The sequence below is a fragment of the Grampus griseus genome (assembly GCF_964374135.1).
Source record: "Grampus griseus genome assembly, chromosome: 14".
NCBI classification, from domain to species: Eukaryota; Metazoa; Chordata; class Mammalia; order Artiodactyla; family Delphinidae; genus Grampus; species Grampus griseus.
Genome location: NC_139008.1, coordinates 3,551,622 through 3,569,747, shown reverse-complemented (window position 1 = coordinate 3,569,747; position 18,126 = coordinate 3,551,622). Strand labels below are relative to the sequence as shown.

Genomic DNA, 18,126 nt, shown 5'->3' with positions numbered 1-18,126 from the left:
ATCGCGATGACGCTGGTCAGACCACTGATGACCAATTTCAAGACGACTGTCGGAGCTGCCTGTGCTGTTCCTGCCTGTAGCCCCCTCCCTCTGTCTGTGAAAGCTCTTGCCCCCTGATTGTCGGCGGGGCGTGGAGTCGGCCTTCGGACAGGCGTCCGCCCTCCCCGCCGATTGCCGGCCTCCATAATAAAGCAACCTTCCCTTTCCTACCAACACTTGTCTCTCGAGAACTGGCTTTCGAGCGGCGAGCGGCCGGACCTGGGTTCGGTAACAAAGCCGCTTTCTTGGGTGTGCAAAAGAGGCTCTGGTGGTCACGTGGGCACGTGTCTACGTCGCAGTCCATCCAGCCGTACCTTGGGGAGCTATATTGTATGTCTGTTGTGCTTAAAGCAAATTAAAAGTAAGAAATGAAGAGGATGCTGCAACCCAATATTTATTTATTTATTTTGGCTGTGCCGCGCAGCTTCCCCGACCAGGGATCGAACCCAGACCACAGCAGTGAAAGCACCGAGTCTTAACCGCTGGGCCGCCAGGGAATTCCCTGCAACCCGATATTCAGCAAACACCACTTTGGGGATTAAGCACAAAATGTTGGATAGTGCAAAGAAAGTGTAGTGGAAAGAGAGAGGGAGGGAGGGAGGGAGGGGAGCGTGAGGGGGAGGGGAGAAGAGGAGGGAAAGGGGACGGCAGGGGAGGGGAGGCGGACCCTCTTCCCACCAGCAGGGGCCGAGGTCCTCAGGCCTCCTGGGAATTCTGTGACCGGGCCGCTCCCGGCTTCCCAGCCAAGCTTCCGGGAACTGTGTGTCTCCTTGCAGGTTCATGAACCACCGAGTCCCTGCCCACAGGAGGTACCAGCCCACGGAGTACGAGCATGCCGCCAACTGCGCCACCCATGCTGTGAGTCTTGGGGGGCTGAGAGCTGAAGAGGGGTCTGGGGACGCAGCCTCTTTGCCCTTGGAGAGACTGTGTTTCCGTTCCACGGCCATGTCCCGAGCGGCCTGTTCTCAAGTCTTCCATGGCCCTTGGAAGAGCGTGTGGGATCTCGGGGGAAGGTCATTTGGGGAAATTGGAGGCGTTGAGCGTGCCTCTCTTTTACCTTAAGAACCTTCAGTGGTTCCCTAGTACTTGTACAGCATCCAGGCTCGGTAGCAAGCTCCCAGATAGGTCTTAGCCTTTGTGTTATGTTGGCCCACCTTCCACTGCCACGATCTTGTCCCCAGGCTCCAGCGCTCTGAGACACCTGCTGTTTCCAAAATAGAAGGCATGACCCCGTGCCTTTGCACATGCTGTTCCCTCTGCCTGGAATACTTGCCCTCTCCCCCCACCCCAGCCTTGTGTAAGAAATCCTTCTCTGGGCAGTGGTCCTTAACCCTTTGGCTCATGGGCCCCTTTGAGGATTTAATGAAGCTCTAGACCTACGCTGTCCAGCTTGGTAGCCACTGGCCTCATACAACTGAAATGTAGCTTGTCTGAATCGACATGTGCTGTGAGTATAAAATACACACCAGCTTTTAAAGACCTAGCATGGAAAGAAAAGAATGTAAGGTATCTTCTTAATACTTTTCATATTAATTACACATTGAAATGAAATTTTGGATATATTGGACTAAGCAAAATATTAAAATTAATTTCACCTATAAGTAATTTCCTTTTCAAAATGTGGTGACTACAAAATCTAAAATCACCTGTGCCACCCACGTTAGAGTTCTGCTGGCTGGGGCTGCTGGAGAATCTCTCTCCAGAAAAAGGGCTCCTAACACACGAAATTGGGCAAACCCTTGCCGGGACCCTGGACCCCCAGTGCTTTGGAGAGTTCCGAGACTTCTCAGAGGGAACGATGGATAAACCAGGATTCGAAGAGTGAGGAGTTTTCCAGGTGGACATGATAGGGAGGGATGCCTTCTTCACAGAGAACCACAGATGCAACAGCACAGAGGCATGAAGCGGGGTGCCCTGACCGGGAGGCTGGGGTATCCGTGGACCCAGGGGGTCGGGGGCAGTGGCCAGAGATGCTTCTTGCAGAGAGGAGATCTTGGCTTCCTGTTTTACCGCGATATTCTGTAGAGTTACGCTGTCCAGTAGGGTAGCCTCTGGCCTCGTGTAGCTGTTGGAATTGAAATTGAAACCAATTAAAATGAAAACGTCAAGTCCTCAGTGGTACAAGTCACATTTCAAGTGCTCAGTAGCGGCGTGTGCCTAGTGGCTCCCATACTGGACAGTGCCAATCTAGAATGTTTCCACCATCGTAGGAAGTTCTGTTGGGCAGTCCAGAGTCTAGAGGCTTCCCTCCATCATAGAATTTCTGTTGGACAGTGAAGGTCTAGAACCTTCCCACCATCGCAGGAAGTTCTGGATGGTGCAGGTCTAGAACCTTCCCTCCATCAGGTGAAGGTCTAGAACCTTCCCACCATCACAGGAAGTTCTGGATGGTGCAGGTCTAGAACCTTCCCTCCATCATGGGAAGTTCTGTTGGGCAGTCCAGAGTCTAGAGGCTTCCCTCCATCATAGAATTTCTGTTGGACAGTGAAGGTCTAGAACCTTCCCACCATCACAGGAAGTTCTGGATGGTGCAGGTCTAGAACCTTCCCTCCATCATGGGAAGTTCTGTTGGACAGTGAAGGTCTAGAACCTTCCCACCATCACAGGAAGTTCTCCTGGATGGTGCAGGTTTAGAACCTTCCCTCCATCACAGGAAGTTCTGGATGGTGCAGGTCTAGAACCTTCCCTCTGTCGTGGGAAGTTCTGCTGGACAGCGCAGGTCTAGAACCTTCCCACCATCACAGGAAGTTCTGGATGGTGCAGGTCTAGAACCTTCCCTCTGTCGTGGGAAGTTCTGCTGGACAGCGCAGTTCTAGAACCTTCCCACCATCACAGGAAGTTCTGGATGGTGCAGGTCTAGAACCTTCCCTCCGTCGTGGGAAGTTCTGTTGGACAGCGCAGGTCTGGAGAAAAGGCTCGGGTTGCTCAGGGGCTCTGTATCTGCCTGGACCCCGCTCCGAAGGCTGGCCCTGCAGCACCTCCCTCCACATCTGCCTGGACCCCACCCCAAAGGCTGGCCCTGCAGCACCTCCCTCCACCCTGCTTCCAGCTCTGGATCATTCCCAGCATTCTCGGCAGCTCCAACCTCTACTTCCTGTCGGACGATGACTGGGAGACCATCTCTGCCTGGATCTACGGCCTCGGCCTCTGTGGGCTCTTCGTGGTGTCCACCGTGTTCCACACGATCTCCTGGAAGAAGAGCCACCTCAGGTGCCTGCTGCCTAGCCCATGGGAGGGGGCGAGCTCCTGGAGGGGTGACCAGGGCTGGGACCCACGGTGGGCTGAGGGGTGAGGCAGGATGCCTCGGGCCACGCTTGGCTGAGCCAGGAGGGGCCCTGGATGGAAGGCCTTGTGCCGTCTTGGCCTCGGGCCGGCGGGGTTGACTGCCACGTGGGCGGACCACCTCACCCTCATTTGCCTCGTTTGCTCACTTCTGCGAGTCCGGAAGAACAAGCCCCTCGCTCCCAGGGTCATTGTGAGGGACCCTCATCATCGTCATGATAATCGCCCCCTTCTGGGCGCCCCCTAGGTTCCAGGCATTCTGCAGATGTCCCTCTGCATCTTTCCAATAATTCTGCAATGTAGGCATTAGAATCCTGGATTTTAATTTTGATTTGTTTTGTTCTTAATTTTTTAAAAATTGTGATAAATACACAGGACATAAAATTTACCATCGTAACCATTTTAAGTGTACAGTTCGGTAGTGTTAACTGCATTCACATTGCTGTGCAGCTATCACCAGCATCATCTCCAGAACTTTTTCATCTTCCCAAATTGAAACTCTGTCGCCATTAAACACTAACTCCCCATTCCCCCTTCCCCCGCCCCTGGCACCCACCCTTCTACTTTCTGTCTCTATGAATTTGACTGCTCTGTGTACCCCACGTAAGTGGAATCGTATAATATTTATCCTTTCGTGAGCCCAGTGTCCTCAGGGTTCATCCGTGTTGTAGCAGGTGTCAGAATCGCCTTCCTTTTCAAGGCTGAATCATACGCCACTGTCTGGGTGGACCACACGTTGTTTATCGCTTCATCTGTTGATGGACCTTGAGACGCTTCTGCCTTTTGTGACTGGCTTCTTTCACTGACCGTGATGTCCTGGGCTCATCCACGTTGCAGCTTGTAGAATCCCTGTCTTGTGGCTGATGACACTGAATCTGGAATGTGACTTGCGCAAGGTCACATAGTTGTGTCCAAGCCAGTGTTGATTCTGGGTTTCCAGGGCCCCCATAAAGTGAGGGGACGCTCTGGTCCATTGTAGCAGCTGCAGTGACCACTGGTCCCCATGTCCAATGCCCCCCTTGCCCCCAGAATCCCTGTGACTCTGCTGTATCCCAGCCCCTCCTGTCCCCATTCTTTCCTCTCTGTGGCTCCTGGTTGCTGTAATGAATTACAACACACTGGGGGGCTTGAAACAACAGGAACTTAGCCTCTCATAGTTAGGAGGCCAGAAGCCCGAGATCAGGGTATCAGGAGGGCCATGTCTCTACGAGAGGACCCTCCCCTGCCTCTTCCAGCTTCTGGTGGTTCCCATGGTTCCTTGGCTTGTGGCACCATCACTCCAATCTCTGCCTCTGTCTTCACAGGCCTTCCTCCCCGTGTGTCTCTGTGTCCAAATCTCCCTCTCCTTTTTCTTCTAAAGACAGCGGTCATTGGGTTTGGGGCCCACTTACCAGTGGTGTGACGGTGCTGCCCTTTAGTGTCCTCATCTGCGACGTGGTGGATGAAAAGTATGGTCCCTGCCTCCTAGGTGGGATTACAGAGTTAATGCCCGTAAAGAGCTTAGAACGGTGCTCTGATTATAGAATGTGCTCTGTATGTATCAGCTATTGTTATTCTTTTTATTTCTAGGAAGACTTGCAGTTAGCCCAGCATCAGATAGAAACACGGCCAAATTGAATGAAGGCTGCGGTCGCTAGATAGAATCACAGTTTGTACTAGTTATCCACTGCTGCGTAACAAATTACCCTGAATCATAGTAGAGGCTTCAAATAACAGTAAACCCTGATTCTTTCTCAAAGCTTCAGAGAGGCAGGAATTTGGGAGCTTAGATGTGTGTTTCTGGTTCAAGGTTGCTGATGTAGTCGTGATGCTGCCCGGGGCTGCCATCATCTGAAGGCTGGACCTGGGCTGGAGAAGTCACTTCCAAGGTGTCTCCCTCCCAGGCCTGACATGTCGGTGCTGGATGCTTGGGGGTGCTCAGTCCTTCCCACGTGGACCTCCCCTTGGCCACATGGCTCGTCCCCCCGCAAAGTTAGTGATTCAGGAGAACAAGGCAGAGGCTGTGATATCTTTTATGATCTAGCCTTAGAAACCACACACCATCGTTTCTGCAACCTCCTGTTGTTTCCATATGTTTGCCATATTTGTTGTGGGAGGGGCCGCACACAGGTGTGAGGACCAGAAAGTGGGGCTCCTTGGGTACCATTTTGGAGGCTGGCTACCACACTGGTCAGAGGTATTGATGACTGTAATTTGCTCTTCAAGGGGAGGTCATAAGGGAAACAGTAACGTTTATGAGCACTTCCTGTTATGCGCTGTGCTGAGTCCTGACCCTCTTCGTCCTCACAGCGACCCCGATAGGTGGCCAGTGTCCTCCCTGTTTTACAGCTGAGGGAGCTGAGACCAGGGAGGGTAAGTAACTTGCTCAAGGCCCTAGTCCCTCTGTGGTAGGGTTGGGATTCGAACCCAGGTCTTATGGCTTCAGAGCCTGGACCTGAACCAGAATGCCAGAACCCAGAGGGTCTTCAGGCGGCACCTAGGTTTGTTGGTTTTGCACTTATTTTTCTTTAATGAAAGGAGAATAGAATAGAATTAATAAACATTTAATTTTCCGTACTTTCTTCTGCTTGCTAGACTTCTATTGAGTATGCTTTTTTTTTTTTGCGGTACGCGGGCCTCTCACTGTTGTGGCCTCTCCCGTTGCGGAGCACAGGCTCCGGACGCACAGGCTCAGCGGCCATGGCTCACGGGCCCAGCCGCTCTGTGGCACGTGGGATCCTCCCGGACCAGGGCATGAACCCATGTCCCCCGCATCGGCAGGCAGACTCTCAACCACTGCGCCACCAGGGAAGCCCTGAGTATGCATTTTAAAGTTCATTTTTATTTTTATTTTATTTTTTTAATTGAAGTATAGTTGATTTACAATGTTGTGTTAGTTAACAGGTACACAGCAAAGTGATTCAGTTATACGTACATATATATGTGTTTGTGTATATATATATTCTTTTTCAGATTCTTTTCCAATATAGGTTATTACAAAATATTGAGTATAGTTCCCTGTGATATACAGTAGGTCCTTGAATTTCTTTCATTGTTTAATTGAAGTATGGCTGACGTACAGTATTATATAAGTTGCAGGTATGTAACGTGGTGATTCACAATGTTTTTAAAGGTTATATTCCATTTATAGTTACTACAAAATACTGGCTATATTCCCTGGATTGTACGATACATCCTTGTAGCTTATTTTATTTTATTATTTATTCATTTAGTGTTTTGGCCGTGCTACACGGCTTGTGGAATCTTAGTTCCCCGACCAGGGATCGAACCCAGGCCACCGCAATGAAAGTGCTGAGTCCTAGCCACTGGACCGCCAGGGAATCCCCCTTGTAGCCTAGTTTATGCGTAATGGTTTGTGCCTCTTCATCCCCTCCCCCATGTTGCCCCTTCCCCTTTCCCTCTCCACACTGGTAACCACTAGTTTGTCCTCTGTATCTGTGAGTCTGTGTCTCACATTTTTTTTTTAAGCTACTGAATTCTTTATCATTTGAAATCTTTCAAAAAGCCCAGAATATAAAACAGAATGCAGACTTTCTCTGATTAAAATATGGGAGGAGGCTGTCAGGGTGAGGAGGGTCCTCGGTGGTACCCCCGAGGTGTCTCCATTCAACTCCTAGGGTGACAGGCAGCCTGGTTGGAAAACCACTGCTCTGGTCACTCACAGATGGGGACACCGAGGCCCGAGGGGTCATGGTGGACGGAGGTGCGTCAGCCCCGAGCCCAGGCTCCCCCAAAGCCCATTGGTCCAGGGCAGGGCCCGTAACCCGCCTTCTCTGCCACAGGACGGTGGAGCATTGTCTGCACATGTCCGACCGCATGGTCATCTATTTCTTCATCGCGGCCTCCTACGCGCCCTGGTGAGTGTCTCTGTGGGTCCCTGGGAGGGCTGGCGTCCTCTCTTTCCTTTGTCTGAATTTCTTCGTGTTTGGCTGGGTGATGTGTTGGCACAAAAGCGTGTAGGTAAAAAGACACCCACCACCCATTCTCCTTCCTAGAAGCAACTACTTAGTACCAGTTTCCTGTGTATCCTTCCGGACTGCTTTTGTGTAGGAAAGAGCAAACGTGTATGTATGAGTACATGTACAGACACACATTTGCGTATATGCATATGTATATATGCAAATACACGCAGCATGCCTATATTTTATATCCTTATATTTATACTTATACTTTCCTACTTTAATACAAAAGGAAGGATACCGTACAAACTGCAGTTTGCTTTCATTCTCTTAGTCGTGGACTTGGGGACATCTTTCCGTATTAGTACCTTGAAGATTTCCCCACTCCTTTTTATTTCTTTCTTTCTTTCTTTTTTTTTTTACAGCAGTATAATGTTCCCCGGCCACCCCTATTGAATATTTATGACGTAGGCACTCCCCCTTCCTTTGCTATAACAAACAGGGCTGGAGTGAAAGTCCTTGCTGTTGTACCACTCAGCATAGGTGCTTGGTTCTGTTGGCTCGAATCAGGTGAAATTGTTGAGGCAAGCTTTTCTGATCTACAGAAACAGCAGGTTCATGTGGCCAAGCCTGGTCTTTGTGGGGTAAATTTGAGGACTGGATGGCTGCAGGGCAGGAGTGGGCCTTACTCATTTGGCTAACTGTTGCCAAGTCACCCTCCACAGATTGTACCAGTTTAAACTCCCCCAGCAAGGGACTTCCCTGGTGGCGCAGTGGTTAAGAATCCGCCTGCCGATGCAGGGGACAGGGGTTCCAGCCCTGGTCCGGGAAGATCCCACGTGCTGCAGAGCCACTAAGTCTGTAAGCCACAACTCCTGAGCCTGCGAGCCACAACTACTGATCCCACGTGCCACAACTACTGAAGCCCCCTCACCTAGAGCCCGTGCTCCACAACAAAGAGAAGCCACCTCAATGAGAAGCCTGTGCACTGCAACGAGGAATAGCCCCCGCTCGCTGCAACTAGAGAAAGCCCACGCACAGCAGCAAAGACCCAACGCAGCCAAAAATAATAAATAAATTAATTAATTAAAAAAGAAAAACCAAAAAATAAACTCCCCCAGCAAGTGCCTCAGGGTTTTCGAAAGTTCTGGAATAAAGAAACACTCAGGTCACACGCGAAAAGCCGGGAAGCCTGCAGAGCCCCTGTGAGGAGAGAAGGGCCGTTCCAGTCACACTTGTTGAATGTGTCTGGGTGGCTGGGCGGTGCTGGGGGTCAGGACACTAAGGTTCTGGCTGGCAGAGGGGCTCTGTGACAGGACAGTGACAACACGGTGACACGGGCCTGTGCGCATGCAGCCGTCGAGCTCAGAGGAGGCACCACCCTGCAGAGGCGGCCTCAGGAGGGCTTCCTGGAGGAGGTGTGCTGCTCTGAGAATCTGCACGTTGGCCTCTGAGGAGTGGAAGCCACAGAGGTTTGTTCCATTTTTGCCTGGGGAATTCCCATTTTTGGCTGTCGTAAACGGAGCGTTCTTTTTTATCATCTCAACTAATCAACGGGTTTTGTCGGTGCGCACAAAAACGACTGCTTTTTTTTTTTTTTTTGCGGTACGCGGGCCTCTCACTGTTGTGGCGTCTCCCGCTGCGGAGCACAGGCTCCGGACGCGCAGGCTCAGCGGCCATGGCTCACGGGCCCAGCCGCTCCACGGCATGTGGGATCTTCCCGGACCGGGGCATGAACCCGTGTGCCCTGCATCGGCAGGCGGACTCTCAACCACTGCACCACCAGGGAAGCCCGACAACTGCTTTTGAAACGTGCCTGGGGGATATGCACAGTGAGTTCCCATACGCTGCAGCCAGCACCCAGGTGGAGAAACAAAACATCTCCAGCCCCTCCCCAGTCCGCTGCCCCCCAGGGGTAACCACAGTCCTGACATCTACCATCGTAGGGTAGTTTTGCCTGATTTCTTACCTCATGTTAATGGGATCATCGTTCCTTCGGATCTTGCTTCTTTCGGGCAACATTATGTGGTGAGAGTCGTGGAGTCATGATTGCAGGAGTCAGCGTCCAGTCTGCTTGCTGGACAGTGCTCTGGGCGAATAAACCACAGGTCTCCACCTCCTGTGACCGGCGTTTGAGGGTGATTATTGCTCCACGGTCCTCTGGTCATTGTAGTGCGGGTGTGGTGGTGAACAGGGTACAGACAGGAGCTGCTGGTCTACACTGAGGAGTGGTTGGGGGTTTGAAACAGGATATTGATGTAGTTTTATTTTTTGGACTTAAAGGTGATGCCTTGGGAGCAGGGAGGTGTGAGGAGGCTGGTGCAAGGACCTGGGAGAGAGATTGTGATGGCTGGGGCCCTGGTAGCGGCCTTGGAGTCGAGAGGACGGATAGATGGATAGGTGGGTGGATGGATGGATGGACGGATGGATGGATGGTTGGATGGAAAAGACATTTACAGGAAACTGAGTGGACTGAGTGACTGAAGGTGGGGGAGAGGGGATGTAGAGCGGCGGATGCCAGGGTTTCCGGCATCAGCTTTCCCCAGGAAATCAGCGACTCTCGGGAGTGTTAGGAAATCAGCCCTGCTGCCGTCAGCCTGGAGACATCGTCAGAGGCAGCCCCATACCCAGCTGGGCTTTGCGGGAGGAGGGGACGTGCTTCTGTCCTGCCGACCAGGATGCTTCTGGTTGTCGGATGCCAGGTGGGCAGGCGTATGGAGGCTCTGAGAAGCAGTGTTGGTCCTGGGTGAGGGGCTGCTGCTGGAGTGGGTAGGTGGGAGCCACGGGAGAAGCTGAGAGCAGGAGGGAGAAGCCAGAAGCCGTGGCTGGGCACTCAGTCCACAAGGCCGCCTCCTGATGGCCCCGTGTCACCCCCAGGCACCACCTGTAGTTGTTGGGAGCCAGGTGATCTCAGGTTTCTTTTCGGATGTTGCCAATTAGAGTAAAGCTAGGTTTTTATTTTTATTTTTTTTGCGGTATGCAGGCCTCTCACTGTTGTGGCCTCTCCCATTTTCGAGCACAGGCTCCGGACGCGCAGGCTCAGCGGCCATGGCTCACGGGCCCAGCCGCTCCACAGCATGTGGGATCTTCCCAGACCGGGGCACGAACCCGTGTCCCCTGCATCGGCAGGTGGACTCTCAACCACTGCGCCACCAGGGAAGCCCTAAAGCTAGGTTTTGTGCTCAGCTGCCGTAACTCTCCTCGATGTAGATTTCTAGAATAGCCCTCTGACTGTCCCCCGCCTGGCTGATTCAGTGCCTGGATTTCTACTCTTTATCCCTGGCTGTGACCACTCGGGCACCGGCTCTGTGCCCATCCCATGCTGGTGTCTGAAGATACGGCTGTGAGCAAAGACGCAGACTCTCTCTCCTTATGGGACTTACAGTCTCACGGAGGATGCAGACGTTGACTGTCCCAAGGATACTGGCACAAGGAGTGAACCACAACTGTGCCGTGAAGGAGGGGTACAGGTGCCGAGGTGGGGAGATGTGCCCTGGCTCGCGGGCTTTGTAGGAGGAAGAGTCGGCAGAACTTGGCAGTTGCTCGGATGTGGGGTTGAGAGAGAGAGAATCAGAGGACGCAGACGTCATTCACGGGATTCACGAGGCCAGCAGGACCATGTCACGAAGGATGGAAAAAACTGGCAGGATCAAGTGTGACACAGAATCTTCCTTCCCCAGTGCTTCGGAAAACAAACCCAGTAGAGTTATAAATATTGAGGGCAAAAGAAAAATGACCCTCTTCTGGAACCAGGGTCCCTCTCTGCAGGAATCTGGAGCGTTTCCGTGCAGTTTAGTTGTGCAGACGGCTGCACAGGCTGAAGACAGTCGGCGTGCTGGACAGGAATGCATGTGTGTGGGGCGGGGCACAGGCCTGCACTGTCCGGGGCCCCCGGCTGTGTGCCTAAGCCAACAGCTGGAGAAAACACACAGAGGCCAAAGGCTGGAGGAGGCTGGGACCCACAGATGCCTGGCCCTGGAGACACCACCTGTGCCAAGCAGTGGAGAGAAAAGCCCACTTTCCGGGAGCCTGGGGAGAGAGTCACAGGAATCCGGAAGGAAAGAAGGAATTCCTTCTGCAAAGTCTCTCCATCAGCCTCTACCGACAGACTTGATGCTGTGCCAGTTGCGAAGGAGGAAATTCATGAGGCCCAGCTCAGTTAATAACCCAGCCAGCAAAAAGGGTGACTGTAGAGCTGAGAGTCAGTACGTAGGTAACCAGCCTGGAGGGACACTCACCTTATATTCCTGTCCCCTTTTGGTGGCCAGTTTGAGTGGTTTTCAGGCGTTTCCTACAGGGGCTGATGCTGGGATGAATGTCCTTTTCTGCGCCTCTGTGTGCTCGCAGAACAGCGTTCCTCTGGCCAGCCCCTGAACCTGGAGTGCCTGGGCCACGGGCTACGTGCCCTTCAGAGTCCGATACGTTCTCCAGACAGGCTTTACTTGTTTATATGCCCACTGGCTTGAGATGCCCTTTTCTTTCAATGCTTGGACGTTATCAGTTGTGCTAATTTTGCTCTAATAATTGCCTGTTGTTTCCGTTTCCCTTTCTGTCTGTCCACGTGTCCTCCCGTGAGAGGCCGCATCCCACACGTGGGGCCGTGGGGACAGGGGTTCTCTGGGGTCGGTGTTCCTGTGACGGGCTGGCTGTGGAGGGCTGGATCCCAGGGCCCGCCTCAGGCTGTGCCCTTGGCTCTCCCTCCCAGGCTGAACCTTCTCAGGCTGTGCCCTCGGCTCTCCCCCCCAGGCTGAACCTTCGCGAGCTGGGCCCCTGGGCCTCGCACATGCGTTGGCTGGTCTGGGTCATGGCCTCCGTGGGCACCGTCTATGTCTTCTTCTTCCACGAGCGGTAAGCCAGGGCTTGGGGGAGCGGCCTCAGGTGGGGGGCTGCCTCCGTCAGGGCCTCCTCCCTGCCCCCAGTGAGACGAGACCCCAGAGTCACCCCAGAAGCATGAGGGCTCAGCTGTGCCTGGCATCCCTGTGTTCAGGTCCATTGATGGCCACCAGGTCCACAGCCCATAGGGTCAATCTGAAGAGTTAAAAAAAAAAAAAAAGGCGTTGTAGGTTCCTAGACCCACTGAATGCTGTCAGGTATTACCTGCCTTCCCGAAGCTGTGTTAGCGGATAAGGGGGAGAGGCTCTCAGGGCTGCCCACTTCCTTCCATCCTGCTGAGTGACAAGCTGGGAGGGATTAAGTGTGGGAAAGAAGCAGAGCTAGAGCTGAAGCCAAAGGGAATAACAGACTCCTGGAAACTCCAGGGACAGCAAACAGGTGTCAGCTGGTGCAGCCACTCAGATGGATGGAGAGTGGCTGCTTGGGCCTTGTGCGGAAAGGTGCGGGGATCGAATAGTAATGTCTGCCCTGGGTTGCACATGGGAAGCACCCACAGGCATGCTACACCCAGCATTTGCAATCCTCAAATGCCGTTTCATGGATGTGGAAACCAAGTCTCAGAGAGGGAAACAGACCCTCCCATGGCCACCCAACTCTGCCAGCACCTGCTGGGTGTAGCTGGATGAAGTCTGGGCCCAGGAGTGCTGGGCAGAGGGTGGAGTCTCTTTCTCTCATGCTTCCGGCCAGGGTGTCCCCTCCTAACCCGAGCGGGGAGCTATCCCTCGTGGGGAGGCTGTCCTGAGGCCAAGATGGCTTGTCTTCCTGGCAGGTACAAGCTCGTGGAGCTGCTCTGCTACGTCGTCATGGGCTTCTTCCCCGCCCTGGTCATCCTTTCCATGGTAAGTTGCCCCCACCCGGCGTGGGGCCTCCTGTCTGGCTGGCGGGGACTCACAGTGACTCTGGAGATTGTCAGGTTGAACCTTCTCCTCTGGCAGACGAGGGAACTGAGGCCCGGGGTCAGCGTGACTTGCGGGCTGAGGCAGGAGAACGTGCAGGTCACCCCAGGGCTCGGCTCCCCGGTTCTACGGCGCCTCCTCTCGCTGCTTCACCTCCAATGAGTGCGTTAGTCCCTCGGGGCTCCAGTTCCCGCCTATTTAGGGCTCAAGTAAGAAAAACCCATGGACAGTGATTAGAATGGTACCTGGAGCAGAGTAAGCACCCGATCGCTAAACTAAATCTATAATAATAACATAGGTGGCCATGGAGGCAGAGCCAAGTCTCAGACTTCTGACACCCCCTCTGATGCTTCCACACCCTAAGCTGCTTCTTGACACGTGAAGGTTGACCTCCTTACTGTGCGTCCTGAGCCCTTGTGACGTGCAGGAAGCTTGCTCACAGGACCTTACTTCCCCGCCCCAGGCGTCCTTGGAGATGGATGTGACCACCTCCATTTTATGAACAAGGATGCTCAGGTTCGGAGAGAGAAGGTGACTGGCCCAAGGACATGCAGCCCTCAAGGGGCTGAGCTGGGATGTGGCCCCGTAACCTCCAACCCCGAGTATCGGGATCTTTGGGCTGCACCACCTCGCCCTGTGAGCAGGAGAGCCTTGCAGGGAGAGGCCTCAGGGCCCCAGCCACGGAAGAGCAGCAGCTTGTGTGGCCGTGGGTGGATCCCCTTTCCTCTCTGAGCCTCAGTTGTCCCTTCTGTCAAATGGGCACGGTCAACTAAGCCTGCTGGTACCTCCCTAGGCCAGGTAACAGCTTCTTACTTTTAAATGATTATTGTTGGCAGATGTTAAAAATGTATGTAGTCGAGAAGCACTAGATTGTGAACTTTAAAAGGGTGAATTTTATGGTGCGTCAATTATAGCTAATAAAATTATTTCGAAAGAAGAAAGGACGTATGTCCTATAGATCTTGCTGGAGGAATTTGTGTTTAAATAGATATTTCTTTTTTTTCCCCAAAATTAAAATTGACTGTTATCTGTTTGAAATGACCAATAAATAACGTATCCTATAAATTTAAATGACATTACATTATATATATTTGAGGCATTGATCTTTGTCTAAATTAATCTCTTATCTATGAGTAGTGGTTTATTTTAAAGTTGAAAATATTTTGAAGTGAAAAATTTCTGAGTGTGTTAGTATCCATACATAGCTCTTAAAGAAAATGTATGTAGTCAAATCTAGCATGTTTGTTTTTTCTTTTTTTTTTTTTAATTTTATGGCTTTACCTTAAGTGTTATGGTTAGGAAGGTCTTCCCTTTCCCAAGTTTATATAAGTATTTACCTATATTTTCTCCTGTTTCCTTTACGGTTTAACTTTTAATTTTAAACTCTGTATTCCCACCGCCGTTTCTTATGTATGTGGTGATTCCTCCCCAAACGATTAGGCAGTTATTTATCTACCATTTAAAAATGTTCCTTTTATCATATGTTAGCTTCATACACGTGTACGTGGGTCCGTTTCACAAGTTGGCCTATTCTTATACTAGTGCCACACATGTCACTTATTTTAGCTTTTGTTGCATCTTAATACTTGGCAGTGAAATCTCTCCCCATTAGTTTTCCTACTCAACATTTTCCCTGCGATTTGTATTTATTTTTACAGAGTACCTTCCCCCCGCCAAGTTTACTTGTTTAAATGTGTGCGTTTCAGTTGTATCTATTAATTATATAATATCCATCAAATTATGTATTACATAATTTAAATGCATATATTGTAAGTGAATATTTAAATACATACTCACCGCAAAAAATAAGTCCTGTCTGAAAACGTATAAAAGAGCTGAAATCCCCCTCTCACCCCCTCCCCAATGTGACGCCCCAGGTGCAACCACCATTAATGGTTCGTTGTGTATCTCTTACATTTTTTTTTTTTTCCTGCACCACTTGGCTTGCGGGATGTGCGTTCCCTGACCAGAGACTGAACCCTGGCAGGGAAAGCGCTGAGTCCTAACCACTGGACCGCCAGAGAATTCCCTCCATTTTTTATCTATAGGCAAGTCTACGTGGATATGCGGACGTATCGACTTGTTTGTTCTTCTTTTACAAAAATGGGATCACACTGTTCTACGACATGCTTTTCTCACTTGGCATGTTGTCGTGGGCGTGTGTCCGTGCCTGTCACATAGTCACCCTGCCTCGTGAGATTGCTGTGAAGATGGCATGAGTTACCTCACGTGAGGCCCCTTGCGCTGTGTACGAGGCCTGGCACACAGTAAGCACTGGGAAGTGTTACTGTAACATGTCCTTAATACTCAGGTATCACCGCTTGAGAACTGGGTGCGTGACTATACGTATGTTCAATGAAATACTACCCAGCTGTTCCAAAGACTGGCATGGACCTCCGCGTGGGGATGTAGCCTGATCTCCACAAGACTCTGTCGTGGAACGGATGTCTCAGGACGGCAGGGATGGTGCGAGCCCCCTTTTCTAAAATGATTAGTTCCTCTGCACACGTACATGTATATGAAGTGCAGACCGTAGGTATATCGTGCGTGTCTAGGCAATCCTGGAAGGATACCGGCAGACACCGTTACTGGTGGTGAGCGGTGATACCTGCGGGAAGTGGGCTCAGGGAGAGGGGGCAGTGGGCTCTTCTTACTCCCCGTTCCCTCCGTCCCTCCTGTTCGTTGAGCCCCCATAACCAACGGAAACCCAGGTGTTAATGGTGCGCACCTCAGAGGGCTGGGACTGCTGCCTTTTTCTTGCTGCACTTCACTTTGCTCTACGATTTTTCGCCGTGAGTATGTATTACGTTAAAAAAGCGTGATAAAATATGCGTAGGATTTATGCTTTTAACCACTTTTAAGTACAATTCAGGGGCGTGAAGTACCTTCGCCTTGTCGTGCATCCGTCACCACGATCCATCCACAGAACTTTCTCATCGTCCCAAACTGAACCTCTGTCCCCGTTCCACGCTAACTCCCCTCCCCCACCCCCAGCCCCCCAGGCGCCACCCTTCTACTTCTTGACTATGATCTTGACTCCTCCGGGGACCTCACGTAAATGGAATCCTACAGTATCTGTCCTTTTGTGACTGGCTGATTGTACTTTGCATAACATCCTTGAGGTCCGTCCATGTTGTATCATGTGTCAGAGTTTCCTTCCTTTTTAAGGCTGAATAATATTCCATTGTATAAAGTAACGTGAATAACGCTTTGTTTATCCGTTCTTCTCGTGATGGACACTTGGGTTACTGCCACCTTTTGGCTACTGTGAATAATGCTGCTGTGAACTTGGATGTACAAGTACCTGTTTGAGTCTCTGCTTTCACTTCTTTGGGGATACACCCAGAGAGACTGCTTTTTAGAAAAGATAACAAAGCTAGAACATATTCTTTGAGATTTTGATAGAAATGCGTTACACTGGAGAATGAATCTGGGGAGAACTGATGACGTCACTGTGTTGAGATGCCCCGCCTGGGGCTCTGGGCTGCCTCACCATCCACGCGTCTTCTCACCTTGGGTGGTGGGGGAATGGCTGGGTGATTCTGGTCTTGCTGGCTGCTCGTCTGACCTGTGCTCACCCTTGTCCTTGCCGACAGCCCAACACCGAGGGCATCTGGGAGCTGGTGACCGGAGGGGTCTTCTACTGCTTGGGCACGGTGTTCTTCAAGAGTGACGGGAGGATCCCCTTTGCCCACGCCATCTGGCATCTCTTTGTGGCATTTGGTGCTGGTACCCACTACTATGCCATCTGGAGGTACCTGTATCTGCCCAGCACCCTGCAGGCCAAGGTGTCCAAATGAGGTGTCAGCCTGCACAGGACATTTAGGCTTTTGGAGCAGAGCATCACAGGGAGTGCTTCTGTGAACTTGAGCCCAGCGCCCAGCGCCCAGGCCCCCCGTCTTCCCTCCTATGGGTAGAGCTTTTTGATGGGTCCAAGGTTACTTCTGGTGACAGCCAGACCACCCCTTGGGTCCTAGGTGAGAACGAAAGCATTTAATCATTTTTACAGAGGAGAAATTAACCCTGTAATGTGTTTCTATTCTAGACAAATGTTTCCTAATACAACATCGTCAGAAAAGGGGGCAGACGTGGTCCTGGCCAATTGAGGAATGATGGGCCAATATGAGCTTCCTATAAGGTCCTGAGAAATCTATCAGGGAGTCTAGTGGGTTAGTTATACCTGGGTGGCCAGGGCCTCCTTCTCTGCTACCAAAGTCCTGGCTGGGGAATTGTCCCCTGCTCAGGGAAAGTCACCCAGCTTGTAGATCAGGGCTGGTGAAGATCCACGACCGTGGCAGACATCACCAATCAACTGCAGCGTGGCGTGGTATCAGGATCCTTCCCAAGACTGCTCTGGGAAGCCACTACCAATCGACTTGGCACTCATGATGGCACCTCTTGGCCTTGCTTGCCCCGTGTGCTCTGCACTGGGGTCATGGCCAGACCAGTTCAGTGTCTCCATGTCAGGGAGCAGGCTTATCCCCTAGAGGGGCCGGTTTGGGCCCGTGGGGGGAGACCGAGTGTACCCAGAGCAGCCCTTGTCGCTCTACTGCACCGTAGCTGGTTCTCAGTGCAGAGGAATGGGTGGCTGGGGATGGGAAAGCTGTCGCTTGGCCATTTGTTCTCATGCCGAAAAGTCCAGAGAAATTATGAGAGCCATTCACTGGGGGTGGGGTGGGAATGGGGAGGGGCAGGCAGACCCCAAGAACTTGTGTACTTGCTCCCGGTTTAGGGTTTGTGGTTCAGATTCTTACCGGGTGCCCATCAGCGGCCCTTGGAGTCTCCTCCGATGAGCCCTAGAGAGAAGGCCTCGGCTAATTTGATAGGGATCTGGGCAGAGTGACTGGGTCACCCCAGCCTCTGAATCCCCCAGTCGCCCAAAGAAAAGGCTTCCAGGGGCCTATCCTCGGCCCCCTCCCAGGGCTGGGCCAGCGATCTGTACCCGGCACAGGGACGTTTACTGGGAGGGATCCAGGCCTAGATCCGGGGTCTGACCTGGAATCTCAGACTCTCTGGGTCAAGATCGGTCTCATTCTACAGGCTTCATTCTACGACTCCCAACCAGAGTCAAGTGGGCAAAGACAAGATGCCTTATGCTTAGTTCTCGTACATTCCAG

At 51.9% G+C, this 18,126-nt stretch overlaps 1 protein-coding gene across 2 annotated transcripts in view; it reads left to right on the top strand.

The window, feature by feature from the left end:
- Positions 1 to 16,809, top strand: part of MMD2 (monocyte to macrophage differentiation associated 2) — a gene marked incomplete at both ends in the record, with an annotated part of 48,781 nt that extends 31,972 nt beyond the window's left edge. Inside the window, 6 exons of one of the 2 annotated variants that reach the window (XM_082670586.1) lie at positions 816 to 897; positions 3,089 to 3,249; positions 7,104 to 7,178; positions 11,967 to 12,068; positions 12,883 to 12,952; positions 16,606 to 16,809. In XM_082670586.1, coding sequence (XP_082526712.1) covers positions 816 to 897; positions 3,089 to 3,249; positions 7,104 to 7,178; positions 11,967 to 12,068; positions 12,883 to 12,952; positions 16,606 to 16,809 — 694 coding nt within the window. Of the gene's footprint in view, positions 1 to 815; positions 898 to 3,088; positions 3,250 to 7,103; positions 7,179 to 11,966; positions 12,069 to 12,828; positions 12,953 to 16,605 lie in introns of both variants that reach the window. The other variant, XM_082670585.1, reaches the window with a different exon arrangement.
- Between the last annotated feature and the right edge of the window lie 1,317 nt (positions 16,810 to 18,126).